We start from the raw sequence: 15,574 nt of genomic DNA, 5'->3' as shown, positions 1-15,574 counted from the left end.
CATTGTCCACACATGCAGCACCTGATGCGTTCATGGCAGTTGACACAAACTACACTGAACACTACACAGAAGTTCCGTGTTGTCCGATTTTTTTTTTTGTAGGTTGAAGCTCAGCGCTTGTGTGCGTGCATATGTGGAGACGGCTCCGTCCGCTGATACTCTTCTAACTACATTTTGCATGTTAAAGCAAACAGAGCTGTGGATCAGTGCATCCCTAAAATGAGTTCTTTTGGTGAATGCTTGACTGTCAGCACAGGAAGTCAAGACAAGCTCATTCATTCCTTTCAAATGCTTTAATGCCACAGAAAAACGTCCCTTAAATTTGCAGTGTTTCCCATACATTCATTTATTTGTGGCGGCCCAATTCTCTAACAGCGCCCAACGACAATTCTAGCAAAGAGACTTTTGGCGACTCTCACATGAAAGCACATATTGCATGTCTGATTTAGTCATTTTGCAAATTCCATTACGTCATTACGCCTTTCTCCCGCACCACCACTGCCACAAATAGATTGCAGTCCTGTGAGAAACACTGTCTCGTGTTCCTTGAGGGGCTATCCACACGGAAACATTGTTAGGTCAAAATAGCAAAGTATTTTAGCCTGTCATCCACACAGAAATGGCTTTCTGGGTGACCTGAAACTGTATTTTACTTATTTATTTATTTTAAAACACCTTCCAGCCTGGGGAAAATCTGAAAATGCAGGCTTGTTGTTTCCGTGTCGACAAGCAACCCTCTTCTCTCTGAAAACGGTGAAGTGAGCATAACAACTGAATATTTCCATTGGCATGACTCACCCCAGTCGACAATTCTTCTGATATTTTGTTGGCCAAAGTTCATTTTATCCTTCGACGAGCCTCGGAAAGAGAAAGACGACGGACTTATGCGCATTCATTCTTTGTTCTTCGATAGTTTGGTGTGTCGTTGGGTCTGTCGGCGTGTCTGTTCACAGCGGCAGGCGTAGGTGTGCCATGCTTTTCACCCAGTGATCCGTTCCCGTCTGGATGCGGCTATTTACTCATCCGGCACAGTGTGGACGCCAATTTTTTTCAACCTGGCCAAAAAAAAAACAAACTCCCAGGAAAGTTTCCGTGTGGACAGAGCCTGCATGTAGAGGTGGAGTAATTACAAAATGATTTAAAAACATATACATGCACTGAGCTAGCTTGTTAGCCAGGCTGCAAGCTAATTTGCTAACTTGTAAAAGTTGTGTTCTTCAGATTGCCTTAAAGTCACGATTAGGTGGAGCAGCCTGATGAAGTGAAATGAACATTATCTGAACATGTGGTGCTGAGTGGAAGCATGACGACTCCATGATCTCTAGTCCAGTTCTCTGAGCTCAGATCTCCGTTTGTGAAGGGAACGAAGCTGCTGGAGGAAGTCTCAAAAGATGTTTTTGTGGTATTGAGATGTGTCCTGGTCTCCATGTTTTTGTGAGCATCAAGTTTCTTGTTGACCTTCACAGCAGGTTGACCTTGGCCACCACCTGCTTACAGCCTGTCACGGAATATTCCCGCCCTCCCGCGGTGGGGTAGTACTCCACCTCGCTGGCGAGCCTCTCCACGTGCGTGCGGTCGGGGTAGAAGCCCTCCTGGGTCATCTCATCCAGGAAGCACTTCATCACGTGACTTTTCTCCAAGAGGCCCAGAGGCAAGATGTCCGCCTGCGTCCACAGAGCGTGAAGCTCCTCCAGAGACTTCCGCAAGATGGGGGTCAGGTCTCTGAGCGGGTTTTCGTTACAACAGGAAGTGGCGGTGGCCGTGGAGACGTTGTGCAGCACATGCTTGGTGACGTGCTGATGGCCCAGGTTGCTGAGGAAGACGTAGACGGCGTTGAGGAACTGGTTGGACTGCTTGGACGCCACCAGGCCGTGCAGAACATCCAGGAGGTCCCCTTGCATGTGCTCCACCTCGTCAAACACCAACAGAGGGATCTTCTCCTCCTCCTCCGCTCGCTCTACCAAGGCCGAGATGAGGGCGTGGAGGTCTTGGGCGCACTGCAGGGCGTCGGCCTCCTGGGGGCAGTGGTGCAGCACGTAGTACTGCAGGACCAGAGGCTCGCCCACCACCGAGCGGAAGTGTCCCGCCAGGAGACGCCCCAGGTGGCTCTTGCCCACCCCGCTGGGCCCGTGCAATGAAAGAACCAGAGGCTTGTTGTGCACGTACGTCGACAGGTAGTCCTTGAGCTGGGACAGCAGATCCTCCACCGCCCCTTGCTGGCCAAACACCTCCCTCCTCAAGGTCTTCTCCAGACCCTCCAGGTCATATCGCAGCACGTGGTCGTCCAGGTTCTCGATGGCGTTGTACACCTGACACAAACAACACATTAAACATCTAATAAAGACTCAACAAGCCACTATCAGATTCACCACGTGACCAATCGAAGCAATCAAAACGGTACAATCTCAAGCTGCTTTATCAGAAGGGGAGACATCTTGGCGCATCATGGTTGAGCTCAAAAGGGTCTACCTCCTCTTGTTTCCATGCAATTATAGTCCTGGTACCCCCCAGGGCAGGAAGAGGGGGTATCCTTTCATCTCCTCGTTCTTATTCTGGAATTTTCTGCAATAACGTGACTCCCCCAACTTTTATTTAAGGATGAATAAACCAGATTCACAGTCTCTGTTCCTGGCCTTGCGAGATCCCTGACTTACATGACCTATGGGTTAGTACAGGCACCCCAGTCTACGACTGTACTATTGTATCCTAAGTACTACAGTATGTAATAAATATCCACCAAAAACATTGTGAAAAAAAATCTATATATTATTTTTATCAAGTGTATTATATGTTAACATGCAAATATATGACTTATTCCTTCACATATTTACAGCTAGCACTGGCCAGGTAACATGTAATGCCACCTTACACCACAAGAGGGAGCCCTGGCCAGGTAACATGTAATGCCACCTTACACCACAAGAGAAAGCCCTGGCCAGATAACATGTAATACCACCTTTCACCACAAGAGGTAGCCCTGGCCAGGTAACATGTAATACCACTTTAGACCACAAGAGGGAGCCCTGGCCAGGTAACATGTAATGCCACCTTACACCACAAGAGGGAGCCCTGGCCAGGTAACATGTAATACCACCTTACACCACAAGAGGGAGCCCTGGCCAGGTAACATGTAATGCCACCTTACACCACAAGAGGGAGCCCTGGCCAGGTAACATGTAATGCCACCTTACACCACAAGAGGTAGCCCTGGCCAGGTAACATGTAATGCCACCTTACACCACAAGAGGGAGCCCTGGCCAGATAACATGTAATACCACCTTACACCACAAGAGGGAGCCCTGGTCAGGTAACATGTAATACCACCTTAGACCACAAGAGGCTTCCATCAGTCAGTCACATTCTCACTTATTTTACAGCAAAGAGTCAAAACTGAACGGCGCGTTTCATCGGATTCCACCTCAGCCAAGAAGGAAATGTGTAGCTTGTTCAGGACTGAGTTGCTATTTTTTCAACAATTTTTGGTTCTGAGGTTTTGGACCTTTCAAGAAAGCACTTCCCAAGCATCCAATCAGATTGCTGTGATGTCATGTCTTTAACAAGTATGTGCTTTGATATGTGATGAGCTGTTGCGGTGCTGACCTGGAAGAAGACGATGACGCTGAGCAGGCAGAGACAATACTCGGCAGGACTGTGCTCCCGTGTGGGCACTCGGCTCCGACTCTTCCTGTCGGGGAACAACACCCTCCTCTTCCTCTTCTTCTTCTTGCGCTGACACGGGGCGGAAGACATCGCCAGTGAGGAGGTCGTGATGTCAAAGGTGAAGATTTTGGGACTGGCGCGGGCCGGGGCCCCCGTCAAGCCCCCCATCACCAGTGCCATCTCCTGGCGCCGCTTCTTCAAGGCCTGGTACTTCTGCTTGATGCGGATGACGGTGCTCAGCGTGGTCGACAAGTTGGACATGCTGGGGGGCGGACCCTTCATGTCTTTTTCCTCCTCTTCCTCCTCCTCCTCCTCTGTGTGGGAGGCTGACGAGCTGCTGTCCTGGTCGCTCATCTGTAGAGGACAAGAAGACAGACATGTTGTCCATTTCTGTCAACATGGTAGATTCATATTCAGTACGAATCAATTACTACAACAAACTTCATATCAAATGAATTATGAAATGTTATTATACACTATAATAAGAAAAGTGATGATAATGTGCTCATGAGCCGGGTCACGTGACATTGAGGACGTTGCGTAATCATCAGCTCATGTAACTTATTTCCTCTGCTCTGGCGGGGCGGACCCTCCGTGAGGCCAGATGAACATGCTGTCGTCTCTCATTGGTCAACGCAAGCATTGTCCTTTCTGCTGCCCTCTGCCTTTCTGGCCTGCCAGTCACGATCACCGACAGGAATGCCGTCAAATCATAACGTGATGATGACGATGATGGTTCTCACTGACTGAAGGGCAATTTCAACGCTTCAAAACTTCAAAACAAACACTTGAAAACGTGGCCTCTCCACTTCCAACATTGCGACATCAACTTCCTCACGCTCACACGCACGCACGCACGCGCACACACACACACACACACACACACACACACACACACACACACACACACACACACGTACTGGCAGAGTTAAGTTAGACGAATCATAAAGGATGAGCATTTTTGACCGAAAGTTGAGGTTTGAAGACGGTTTACTTTGCGAAGGCAGCACACAAATAAAACATTATTATTCATGAATTATTCAACACTTGATTGCATTCGGCTCATTCTGAAAATATAATTTAACAAGAAAAAAAAAAAAAACAGCAGCAAAAATGAAAAAAAAAAATCACCAATTTTACCGGAATAAAGTCAAAATATTAAGAGGAAAAATAGTAATCTAACGGGAAAAAGTCACAATTTTACAAGAATATGGTTGTAATATTGTGAGGAAAAATAACGATTTTAGCTGCAGAAAGTTTGATTATTAAAGAAAAGACAAAAAAATAACAACATAAAAATCATGAGAAACAAACAAAAAAAACAACAAAGTTGTAATTTTTGGAAGGTTAGGTTGCGGAAAACGATATGTTACAAGAATTTCATAATTATGAGAAGGAAATTTACAAGAACATAAAAACATATCAGGCCGCACGGTGGCCGAGTGGTTAGCATGTTGGCCACAGAGTCAGGAGATCAGGAAGATCTGGGTTCATCTGTGTGGAGTTTGCATGTTCTCCCCGTGCGTGCGTGAGTTTTCTCCGGGTACTCCGGTTTCCTCCCACATTCCAAAAACATGCATGTTAGGTTAATTGGAGACTCTAAATTGTCCATAGGTATGAATGTGAGTGTGAATGCTTGTTTGTCTATATGTGCCCTGCCATTGGCTGGCCACCAGTCCAGGGTGTACCCCGCCTGTCGCCAGCTGGGATAGGCTCCAGCATGCCCGCGACCCTAATGAGGATAAGCGGCATAGAAAATGAATGGATGGATAAAAACATATCAGAAATGGAAAAAAACAGCCGTAATTTTACCAGAATAAAGTCAAAACATTACGAGAATAACGTTTGTATCACAATGAGAAGTAAGGTCGAAATTTCATGAGATTAACTCATAATATGAGGACATTTAATGTAATTTTAGAAGCATAGAAACTTTGCCTGTTAACACTTAAAGTATTAGTTTGGTTTTTTTTGGAGGAAGGCGTAAACTTCGGCTTCCGGAAAACAAAAACATGCCTTTCCTGCCTGATAAGCTTTCTCATCAAACTACAATGACAACATTGTTGCTCACTACACACATCACCACCATGTGGAGGACACACCAGACGCTGAGACTCCAGGTCAAGACATACGGAGACCTCCACGGTGCCCATGAGACACTGAGGCCAAAAGTTATACGACACAATGCATGAGACATTCTGACCACATCGTGAGACAATGAGAGACACTGAAGGCAGTGCATGAGACCTTAAAACCAGACCGGATGAGACACTGTCACTATAGTCCATGAGAGACTGAGGCCAAAGTCATGAGACCACTCAAGACAGTGCATGAGACACTGACGACAGCATGTGAAAACGAGACTGGAGTCGATTAGACACCGAGAGAAAATGAGAAGCCGTGGCCAAAGTTCTGAGACAGTGTAAACAGTTCATGAGACCTTCTGCATGAGACACAGATGCCACGGTACATGAGAGTACGCACTTGAAATATGGAAACCACAGTGCATGAGACAATGACGCCAAAGTCATGACAACACTGCATGAGACATTCAAAGACACTGAGACTCCAGTTCTCCACATATTGAGACCACCACAGTGCAACCGACACTGAAGCCAATGTCATGAGGCACTGAAGACACTGCATGAGACATTCTGGCCACAGCATGAGAAGATTAGATCGAGAACTTGAGAAGCTGAGGTCAAAGTTATGAGATAGTGAAAACAGTGCATGACAAATTAAAACCACACTGCATGAGACGCAGATGCCACGGCGTGTGAGAGGCTCAACATCATGAAATACTGAAACCACAGTGCATGAGACACTGAGGCCAAAGTCATGAGACACTGAAAACTCTGCATGAGACCTTAAACCACACTGCATGAGACACTACGGCCAAAGTTATGAGACACTGAAAACATTGCATGAGACTATACAACCATGCTGCGTGAGACGCAGATGCCAAAGTACATGAGACTCTAGTTCACAAGACATTGAGACCCCAGTGCATGAGACACTGAGGCCTAAGTCATGAGAACACCGAAAACAGCATTAAACATAAAAGTCACAGTACATGAGACACAGACACCGGTTCACCACATACTGAGCCCTCCATGGTGCATGAGACATTAAGGCCAAAGTTATGAGACACTAGCAACACGGTGCATGAGATAACAGTAGGAGAAAATTAGATTCCAGTTGATTAGACACCGAGACACTAAAAACAGTAGATGAGACCTTAAAACCACACTGCATGAGACAATAACCCCCACGCCGCATGAGACCCCAGTTCATAAGATATTGAGACTCCAGTCCATGAGACACTGAGGCCACAGTGCATAAGAGCATACATGAATACATGAGGCCACGCTGGATGACACTGATTCTCAACTAGTGGGTCGCGACCTGGAGCCGTTTCCGGTGGGTCGCTGGGTCTTTGCCCGTGGGGGAAATGGAGACCAGCAGCTGCAGCACGGCGGTCCTGTTTCATGCTCACGTCGAGCTGCTGGTGCAGGCAGAGGGCTGGTCTACAGAAGCAATGGTCCTCCGACTATGATGGACCTGAACTACTGACTGCTGAATCACAGCGACTGGACTCGCCTGATTTGTAACCTCTTGTTTGACTTGTCATCCGTGTCCTTGTGCAAACACTCGGATTCACCTCCCCGGATGCGACACTTTACTCACACTCTTTTTTCTACAGCATTCTGGGATTTGTGGATGAAACTTGTTTTGTGTCGCACGAGAGTACAAACATTTCATGTTTTATATTAGAAACAAATATTTACATGCAGTTAGGGGACTAGAATATATCATACAGTATACTGTATATATAGAATATGTTATATAGAATATATCATATACTGTATATATAGAATATATTCTATAGAATATATCATATACTGTATATATAGAATATGTTATATACTGTATATATAGAATATGTTATATAGAATGTATCATATACTGTATATATAGAATATGTTATATAGAATATATCATATACTGTATATATAGAATATATCATATACTGTATATATAGAATATGTTATATAGAATATATCAAATACTGTATATATAGAATATATCATATACTGTATATATAGAATATATCATATACTGTATATATAGAATATGTTATATAGAATATGTTATATAGAATATATCATATACTGTATATATAGAATATATCATATACTGTATATATAGAATATGTTATATAGAATATATCATATACTGTATATATATAGAATATAATACATAGAATATATCATATACTGTATAGATAGAATATGTTATATAGAATATATCAAATACTGTATATATAGAATATATCATATACTGTATATATATAGAATATAATACATAGAATATATCATATACTGTATATATACAATATGTTATATAGAATATATCATATACTGTATATATAGAATATATCATATACTGTATATATAGAATATATTATATAGAATATATCATATACTGTATATATAGAATATATTATATAGAATATATCATATACTGTATATATAGAATATGTTATATAGAATGTATCATATACTGTATATATAGAATATATTATATAGAATATATCATATACTGTATATATAGAATATTTTATATAGAATATATCATATACTGTATATATAGAATATGTTATATAGAATATATCATATACTGTATATATAGAATATATTCTATAGAATATATCATATACTGTATATATAGAATATGTTATATACTGTATATATAGAATATGTTATATAGAATGTATCATATACTGTATATATAGAATATGTTATATAGAATATATCATATACTGTATATATAGAATATATCATATACTGTATATATAGAATATGTTATATAGAATATATCAAATACTGTATATATAGAATATATCATATACTGTATATATAGAATATATCATATACTGTATATATAGAATATGTTATATAGAATATGTTATATAGAATATATCATATACTGTATATATAGAATATATCATATACTGTATATATAGAATATGTTATATAGAATATATCATATACTGTATATATATAGAATATAATACATAGAATATATCATATACTGTATAGATAGAATATGTTATATAGAATATATCAAATACTGTATATATAGAATATATCATATACTGTATATATATAGAATATAATACATAGAATATATCATATACTGTATATATACAATATGTTATATAGAATATATCATATACTGTATATATAGAATATATCATATACTGTATATATAGAATATATTATATAGAATATATCATATACTGTATATATAGAATATATTATATAGAATATATCATATACTGTATATATAGAATATGTTATATAGAATGTATCATATACTGTATATATAGAATATATTATATAGAATATATCATATACTGTATATATAGAATATTTTATATAGAATATATCATATACTGTATATATAGAATATGTTATATAGAATATATCATATACTGTATATATAGAATATATTATATAGAATATATCATATACTGTATATATAGAATATGTTATATAGAATGTATCATATACTGTATATATAGAATATATTCTATAGAATGTATCATATACTGTATATATAGAATATATGACATAGAATGTATCATATACTGTATATATAGAATATGTTATATAGAATGTATCATATACTGTATATATAGAATATATGACATAGAATGTATCATATACTGTATATATAGAATATATTATATAGAATGTATCATATACTGTATGTATAGAATACATGACATAGAATGTACTAGAATATTGCCTTTAGACGCCACCATAATGTCATGAAAATACCACCAAATCTAATGTTGACTTCTTTTTTTTTTTTTTTTTTTTTTTACACAAACAAGGACGAATGCTTGTGAGCTAAAATTTGACCAAAATAAAGTCACGATGTTACAAAGAAGTCAACATTTTTGTAATTTTGTAATTTTCAAGAAAAAAAGTCATAAAATAAGGTGGTCATTTACGAGAAAACTGTTGTAATTTTACAAGAATAAAATGTCCTAATATGAGAAAAAAGGTCCTACTTTGACCAGAATGTGGGGCAAGATTGCAAGAAAGCTGCTGTCATTTTACAAAAATAAAATAGCAATTTCTGACAAAAAATTTCCAAGAATAAAGTAACTGTAGTTTCTGATTTAAAAAATCATTATTGTACAAGGAAAAAGTCATATTACAAAAAAAAAATGTCATAAAAGTCATACTTTTTACTAGAAAAAAGACCTAACTATTACAAGAAAAATGTGATCTTACAAGAATAAAAGTCTGAATTTCACAAGAATAGACGTCATTATTTTACCAGAAAGAGGTCCAACTATTGCAAGAATAAAAGCCTGAATTTGAGAAGAATAGCAGTCATACTTCTACAAGAAAAAAAAGTCCAACTATTATGAGAAAAAGTTGTGATTTTACAAGAATAAAAGTCTAAATTTCACAAGAATAAAAGTCACAATTTTAGGAGAAAAAAGTCCAACTGTTATGACTAAAAAAGTTGTGATTTCATAAGAATAACATTCTAATTTACGAGACAAAAAGTCATGAACTCTGAAACTGTTTGCAACGGTCTCAAAGAGACACCGCCATCTTGGCAAAGGCTCCTGCACGTGTGGTTACCTGGGGCGCAGCTTACATGCTTCCTTACAGGAAGAGGGCGGGATATATAACACGTTCAAAAGTTAGCACCCTCGAAGGAGCCACTGAACCGCCGTGAACAATCTTTTTACATACTGTATGTGAATAAGATATTTGGGAAGTTTACGTCCAAAAATGTACGCAATTTGGGGGTCCCACAGCCAAACCAGCTGAGAACCACTGGTGTGCCGTGTGAGGCGCTGAGATCGATGAGAAGGAAAAGAAAGGCATGAGGCAGTAAAGACTAGAGCAGTAAAGAATTCAAACATGATCCCTCCAGTTCCCGCCTCGCAAGCACAGACCTGACGAGGCGGCCGCATTCCAAACATTTCACAGCTCTTCCTGTTGGTGAGCAATGAAAGCTAAACGAAACATGCCACCTTCTACCACAACAAGAAGCGGAGGAAGGAAGCAGTGATCTGCAGCTGAGGAGGAACGTGCGTGAGAAAACAACAAAGAGCGTCTCACCTCTGCTGTCGTAGCGTGCGCGGCGTTGTGCTCATTGTGTGCCGCACCTCCGGCAAGGCTTCGCTCTCTCTGAGGCTCCTCCTCCTCCTCCATGACACCACAGCCAGCTCCACTTCCCTTTTCTTCTCTGCTGGAAAAAAACCATTCACACACACTAAAAGATCATCAGGGCTTGACCGACACACGTCCACTGGGTGAACTCCTGCCCCTCATTCATGGAAATAGGAGGAAGATGATGATTTGCATGTTCGACTGCCAAGCATTCACACGCTCAGATGTACTCTACAGTGGAACACACGCGGTAAAAAGTACATCATGTGTGCCGTGGGAGTACTTTCAGACTTAACAGCAGGGGTGTCCAAACTTTTTCCGGTGAGGGCTGTGTACAAAAAATGCTAAGCTATCATCTTAGCTTTGAGTTCTAATCAGTGTAATATCTAATAACACATCTCATTAACACTCCATTGGCAATGAGTGAATTGCATTATATCTAGCTGCCGTGCAGGTGCTGTGTACAGCACTTTGGTCATCTGTGGTTGATCAACTAAACTGGATGTAAATGTGCCGAGGGCCAATAAAAAAAGGAGTTGTTTCCTAAAAATGGCCCCGTGCCGCACATTGGACACCCCTGCCGTAAATGTTTTGGGTGTCACTGGGAAACAATGAACAGGTGCTTACGCATGAGAAGAAGTGCCCATCATGAACTGAAGAAAATCATCCTTTCAAGTTCTTCCATGAGGTACGTGACGGTCCTTGAGAAGAGTCCACTTCCTGTTTGGACCCTCTGAGCATCCAAAGTTTACAAAACAAGGTCTGGTCTGTCCTTAGAGTCTTGTTTCATGCAGCCCAGGAGCTGCTTTGTGCACCAGAACTCAACCCTTCAATCACCACGGAGGACGTCAAGGATGAAGACGATGTAAATTCTCCATGTTTGCAGTCGTCCCTCATTTATATCAGTTAATTGGTTCCAGACGCTAATGCAATAAATTCATTTCTGTGACATTAGATTCAATGTCAATATTTTCGTAGTTAGAGCATAGAAGACTTTCTAAAAAAGCTTTTTATTAAAAACATTATTAGAACCCTGTAGACGTTAAATAACATCCATATCGTCACCTTTACACTCTTATTATTCTTTGTTTACAACACATTGCTGCAGGGACTCGAGGCAGCCGCTAGGTAGCGAGTAAGCAAGCTAACCACTAAGCCTCAATTTTATTTCTTCTAAAATTAAGCCAAAAACTGACCACTTCCACACGGACTGGGAGAACTTTTTTTCACTCTATCATGCCATGGCTGACTTCATGCAGTGTTAAGGTAATGTAATGTAAGGTAATGTAATGTCTCAATGTTCCGTGTCATTACTGCCGCCTAGTGACCAAAATAATACATATCACTAATATCTCTATGTTTTGACTAATAATAGAAAACAGCCATCATTTATCAATGAATTAATGTCTGAAAAAACGCAATACAGTGAGGGAGTGATAATCGAAATGCGATATTGCGAGGGAGGACGGTATCTCTCGAACGCAAGGTCATAGAGACTCGGAACCAACTTCCATTCATATGACTACGGCTACGACTAAGGGAGCGACTCAAACCCGTAACAAAAATGTTAGAACAGCCGTATGACCAGAACAGAAGGTTGTAGACACTTTGTTCCAACTAAGGTGTGTACCCTGACCCCGAATTACAGCCCCATACAGGTGACTTTTAAGGGTGTACACTCACAGCTGCCAACCCTCCTGTTTTCCTTCCTTTTCTTTAAAAATTAAGATTCCCATATTTTAACTTGGAAGAAAAAAAAATCCTGTCCAGCAGCACATTCTGTAATTTTACGAGAACGAAGTTGAAATATCAGGGAAGTAAATGAAAAAAATTGTCATCTTATAGACAAAAAGGTCATAATTTTACGAGAATAAAGTCATAACATTATCAGGAAAAACTTGCCAATATTGTTGAAAAACAACCATCCATCTTCTATGCCGCTTATCCTCACGAGGGTCGCGGGTATGCTGGAGCCTATCCCAGCTGACTTCAGGCGGGGTACACCCTGGACTGGTCGCCAGCCAATGGCAGGGCACGTATAGACAAACAACCATTCACACTCACATTCATACCTATGGACAATTTAGAGTCACCAATGAACCTAACATGCATGTTTTTGGAATGTGGGAGGAAACCGGAGTACCCGGAGAAAACCCACACACGCACGGGGAGAACATGCAAACTCCACACAGAGATGCCCAACAGACATTCGAACCCAGATCTGCCTGACTGTGTGGCCAACATGCTAACCACTAGGCCACCGTGCGGCCTTGTTGAAAGAAAAAAGATGTTATTTCGAAAGTCACAATATTATGAGCGACAAAAGAAAGAATAAAGTTGCAAATTTAGGTTGGGAAAAAGTTATGATATTAGGATAATGAAGTCACAATATTGACAAAAATAATATTTTTAAAAATCATCCTATGAGGAAAAAAAAAGTTGGAATACTCTGAGGAAAATAACAAGCATGTTAAGAAGCATAAAGTTGAAATATTAAAGAAAAAAGATGTTATTTTCTAAAGTCGGCATATTATACATGAGAGACAAAATAAAACAAAGATTGAAGTTGCAAATTTTGGAAAATTAGGTTGGGAAATATGTATGAGAATAGGGTCATAATATTACATGACAAAAAAAAAATCATCTTACGGGAAAAAAATGTTTTGAGAATAAAGATGGAATATTCTGAGGGAAAAACATTTAATGTTTACAATCATAAAGTTGGAATATTATTTTAAAAAAAAGATGTTAGTTGCCAAAGTCATCATATTATACAATATATGAGAGTCGCAAATTTTGGCAAAAAGTTATAATATTAGAAAAAAAGTGCAAATATTATGGGAATAAATGTTATACGGAAATACGTGCAAAAAAAGTGTAATTTCAGGAGAAAAAGTTGTTCCTAAAAATAAGACTTCTTCACTTTTGTCTGGAAATAGTGTATATACACGAAGTCCCCAACTAACGAACACAATTGGTTCCAGACGACCGTTCTTAAGTAGGGTAAAAGGTAATATTACCAATGATATAGGTACTACATGTACGTGTATACATATACAGTATATGTGTATGTATGTAAATATGAGTTTGGATGCAGTAGTAATATTAAACGAGGATAATTAATGAAAAAAACAATAATAAAAGTGATATAATAATACGTAATGATAAATGTTATTTACCTTTGAAGAGGAGTGGCCGAGCATACGTCGTTGTGGAGGAGTTGGAGGAGGAGTTATTGTAAAAAAGGACAAATGGTCGTCGTCGTTAGACTCTTCTAAAAGAGGTAGTGTTCTGTGGGTGGTGTAGAATTAAGCAGGCCTATTAACTCTTCATAAACTTTAATCACACGCTGTGCCGGGTTGTATCGTACAGCTACAACTTAGCTTTTCTTCACGTCTCCTCCCCCCGGTCTTCATCGCCTGGTCCCATTAGCAGTGTCACAGTGCCCTCTACTGGTCAAGCATGTGAAATATGGACTTAAATATAAATAAATATGGACTTATAAGGCAAAACACATAAAAAAATAGACCAGTCGGCTTGTGTTCGTATCTCCGAATGTTTGCTAGTCGGATGTTCGTAAGTTGGGGACTTAGTGTACTGCTCAAAAAAGTAAAGGGAAGACTAAAATAAGACATCGTAGATCTGTTGAATGAAATATTCTTATAAAATACTTTGTTCTTTACATAGATGCATGTGCTGACAACAAAATCACACTAAAGTTATCAATGGAAATCAAACTTGTTAACCCATGGAGGTCTGAATTTGGACTCATACTCAAAATGAAGGTGGAATAAAACGCTCCAGGCCGTTCCAACTTTGATGTAATGTCCTTAGAACAAGTCAAAATGAGGCTCAGCAGTGTGTGTGACCTCCACATGACCTCCCTACAACGCCATTGTGTTGTTTAAGTCTTCCCTTTATTTTTTTGAGCGGTGTAGAGTATAACTTCTTAGCATACCTACATGTGTTCACAAAACAAAATATCAAAGTGGCCCATCCATTCTTTGATTTTTCAGTATGCGGCCCTCGATGGAAAAAGGTCGGACGTTCTGTTGCAGACTTATGGGGCAATAAGGCAATAAAAAGAGTTGTGTTATGCCGCAACTTCAAAAGTAATGCCAACTTCCAGTGGGTGTAGAAAGACCAGCTTGGTACCGTTGGAAAGCCCATCCCCAGTTTAGCAGGGGTTGTGTGGGTGGCAAATCTCTGGCACCTTCCCTTCAAAATCAAAAACCTAACGAGGCTCTGCTTGATTGTTGAAAAGGTTTCACCTTTCATCCAAATGGCTTCTTCAGTTCTAAACACTGGGTGTAGCGTTTCCCTATTTATGTCCCTATTGGGCCTGCCCCCAGGGGGTGGTCACAATAGGGTTGCTGCTGTGGTGGTGATGGCCAGGTGTGGCTGTTGTGCATAAAAATAAGGTGTTCCCCCTCCTGGTGGTAAAAAAACAGTGGCCAGTCCTGTGGAATAAGACCATCTTTGGAAGGGAGTGATGTCAGAATATTGTAAGCAGATGGTAGGTGATGGCACAAACTACTTCCTCTGTTTAGGTTTACAACAATGCCCTGACACCCCCCCTCAAAGATTGTCTCATTCTATAGAACTGGCCACTGTTGTGTCTCACATAAGGATTGTAGATGGGCAAAACCCCCCAAAAGTGCAGTTTTCCTTAAAAGTTACAACTAACCACTAAATGTTATTGGAGGGTA

At 39.9% G+C, this 15,574-nt stretch overlaps 1 protein-coding gene across 3 annotated transcripts; it reads right to left on the bottom strand.

Annotated features, from left to right (window-relative positions):
* Positions 1 to 55: 55 nt before the first annotated feature.
* On the bottom strand, positions 56 to 11,787 carry tor4aa (torsin family 4, member Aa). 3 transcript variants are annotated; one of them, XM_054756252.1, is made up of 3 exons: positions 10,815 to 11,787; positions 3,601 to 4,014; positions 56 to 2,309 (listed from the first exon to the last, which is right to left on the bottom strand). In XM_054756252.1, exons 1-3 carry the CDS (start codon positions 10,905 to 10,907, stop codon positions 1,461 to 1,463), a joined length of 1,356 nt encoding a protein of 451 aa, XP_054612227.1. In that variant the 5' UTR covers positions 10,908 to 11,787; the 3' UTR covers positions 56 to 1,460. The 3 variants fall into 3 exon arrangements, with proteins under 3 accessions (XP_054612227.1, XP_054612228.1, XP_054612229.1); XM_054756253.1 differs by lacking the exon at positions 10,815 to 11,787 and adding an exon at positions 10,649 to 10,769; XM_054756254.1 differs by lacking the exon at positions 10,815 to 11,787 and adding an exon at positions 4,136 to 4,455.
* Positions 11,788 to 15,574: the final 3,787 nt, after the last annotated feature.

Source organism: Dunckerocampus dactyliophorus, chromosome 17 (genome assembly GCF_027744805.1).
Source record: "Dunckerocampus dactyliophorus isolate RoL2022-P2 chromosome 17, RoL_Ddac_1.1, whole genome shotgun sequence".
NCBI classification, from domain to species: Eukaryota; Metazoa; Chordata; class Actinopteri; order Syngnathiformes; family Syngnathidae; genus Dunckerocampus; species Dunckerocampus dactyliophorus.
The sequence above is the reverse complement of the archived record's forward strand: the minus strand, read 5'-3'. Positions and strand labels throughout refer to the sequence as shown.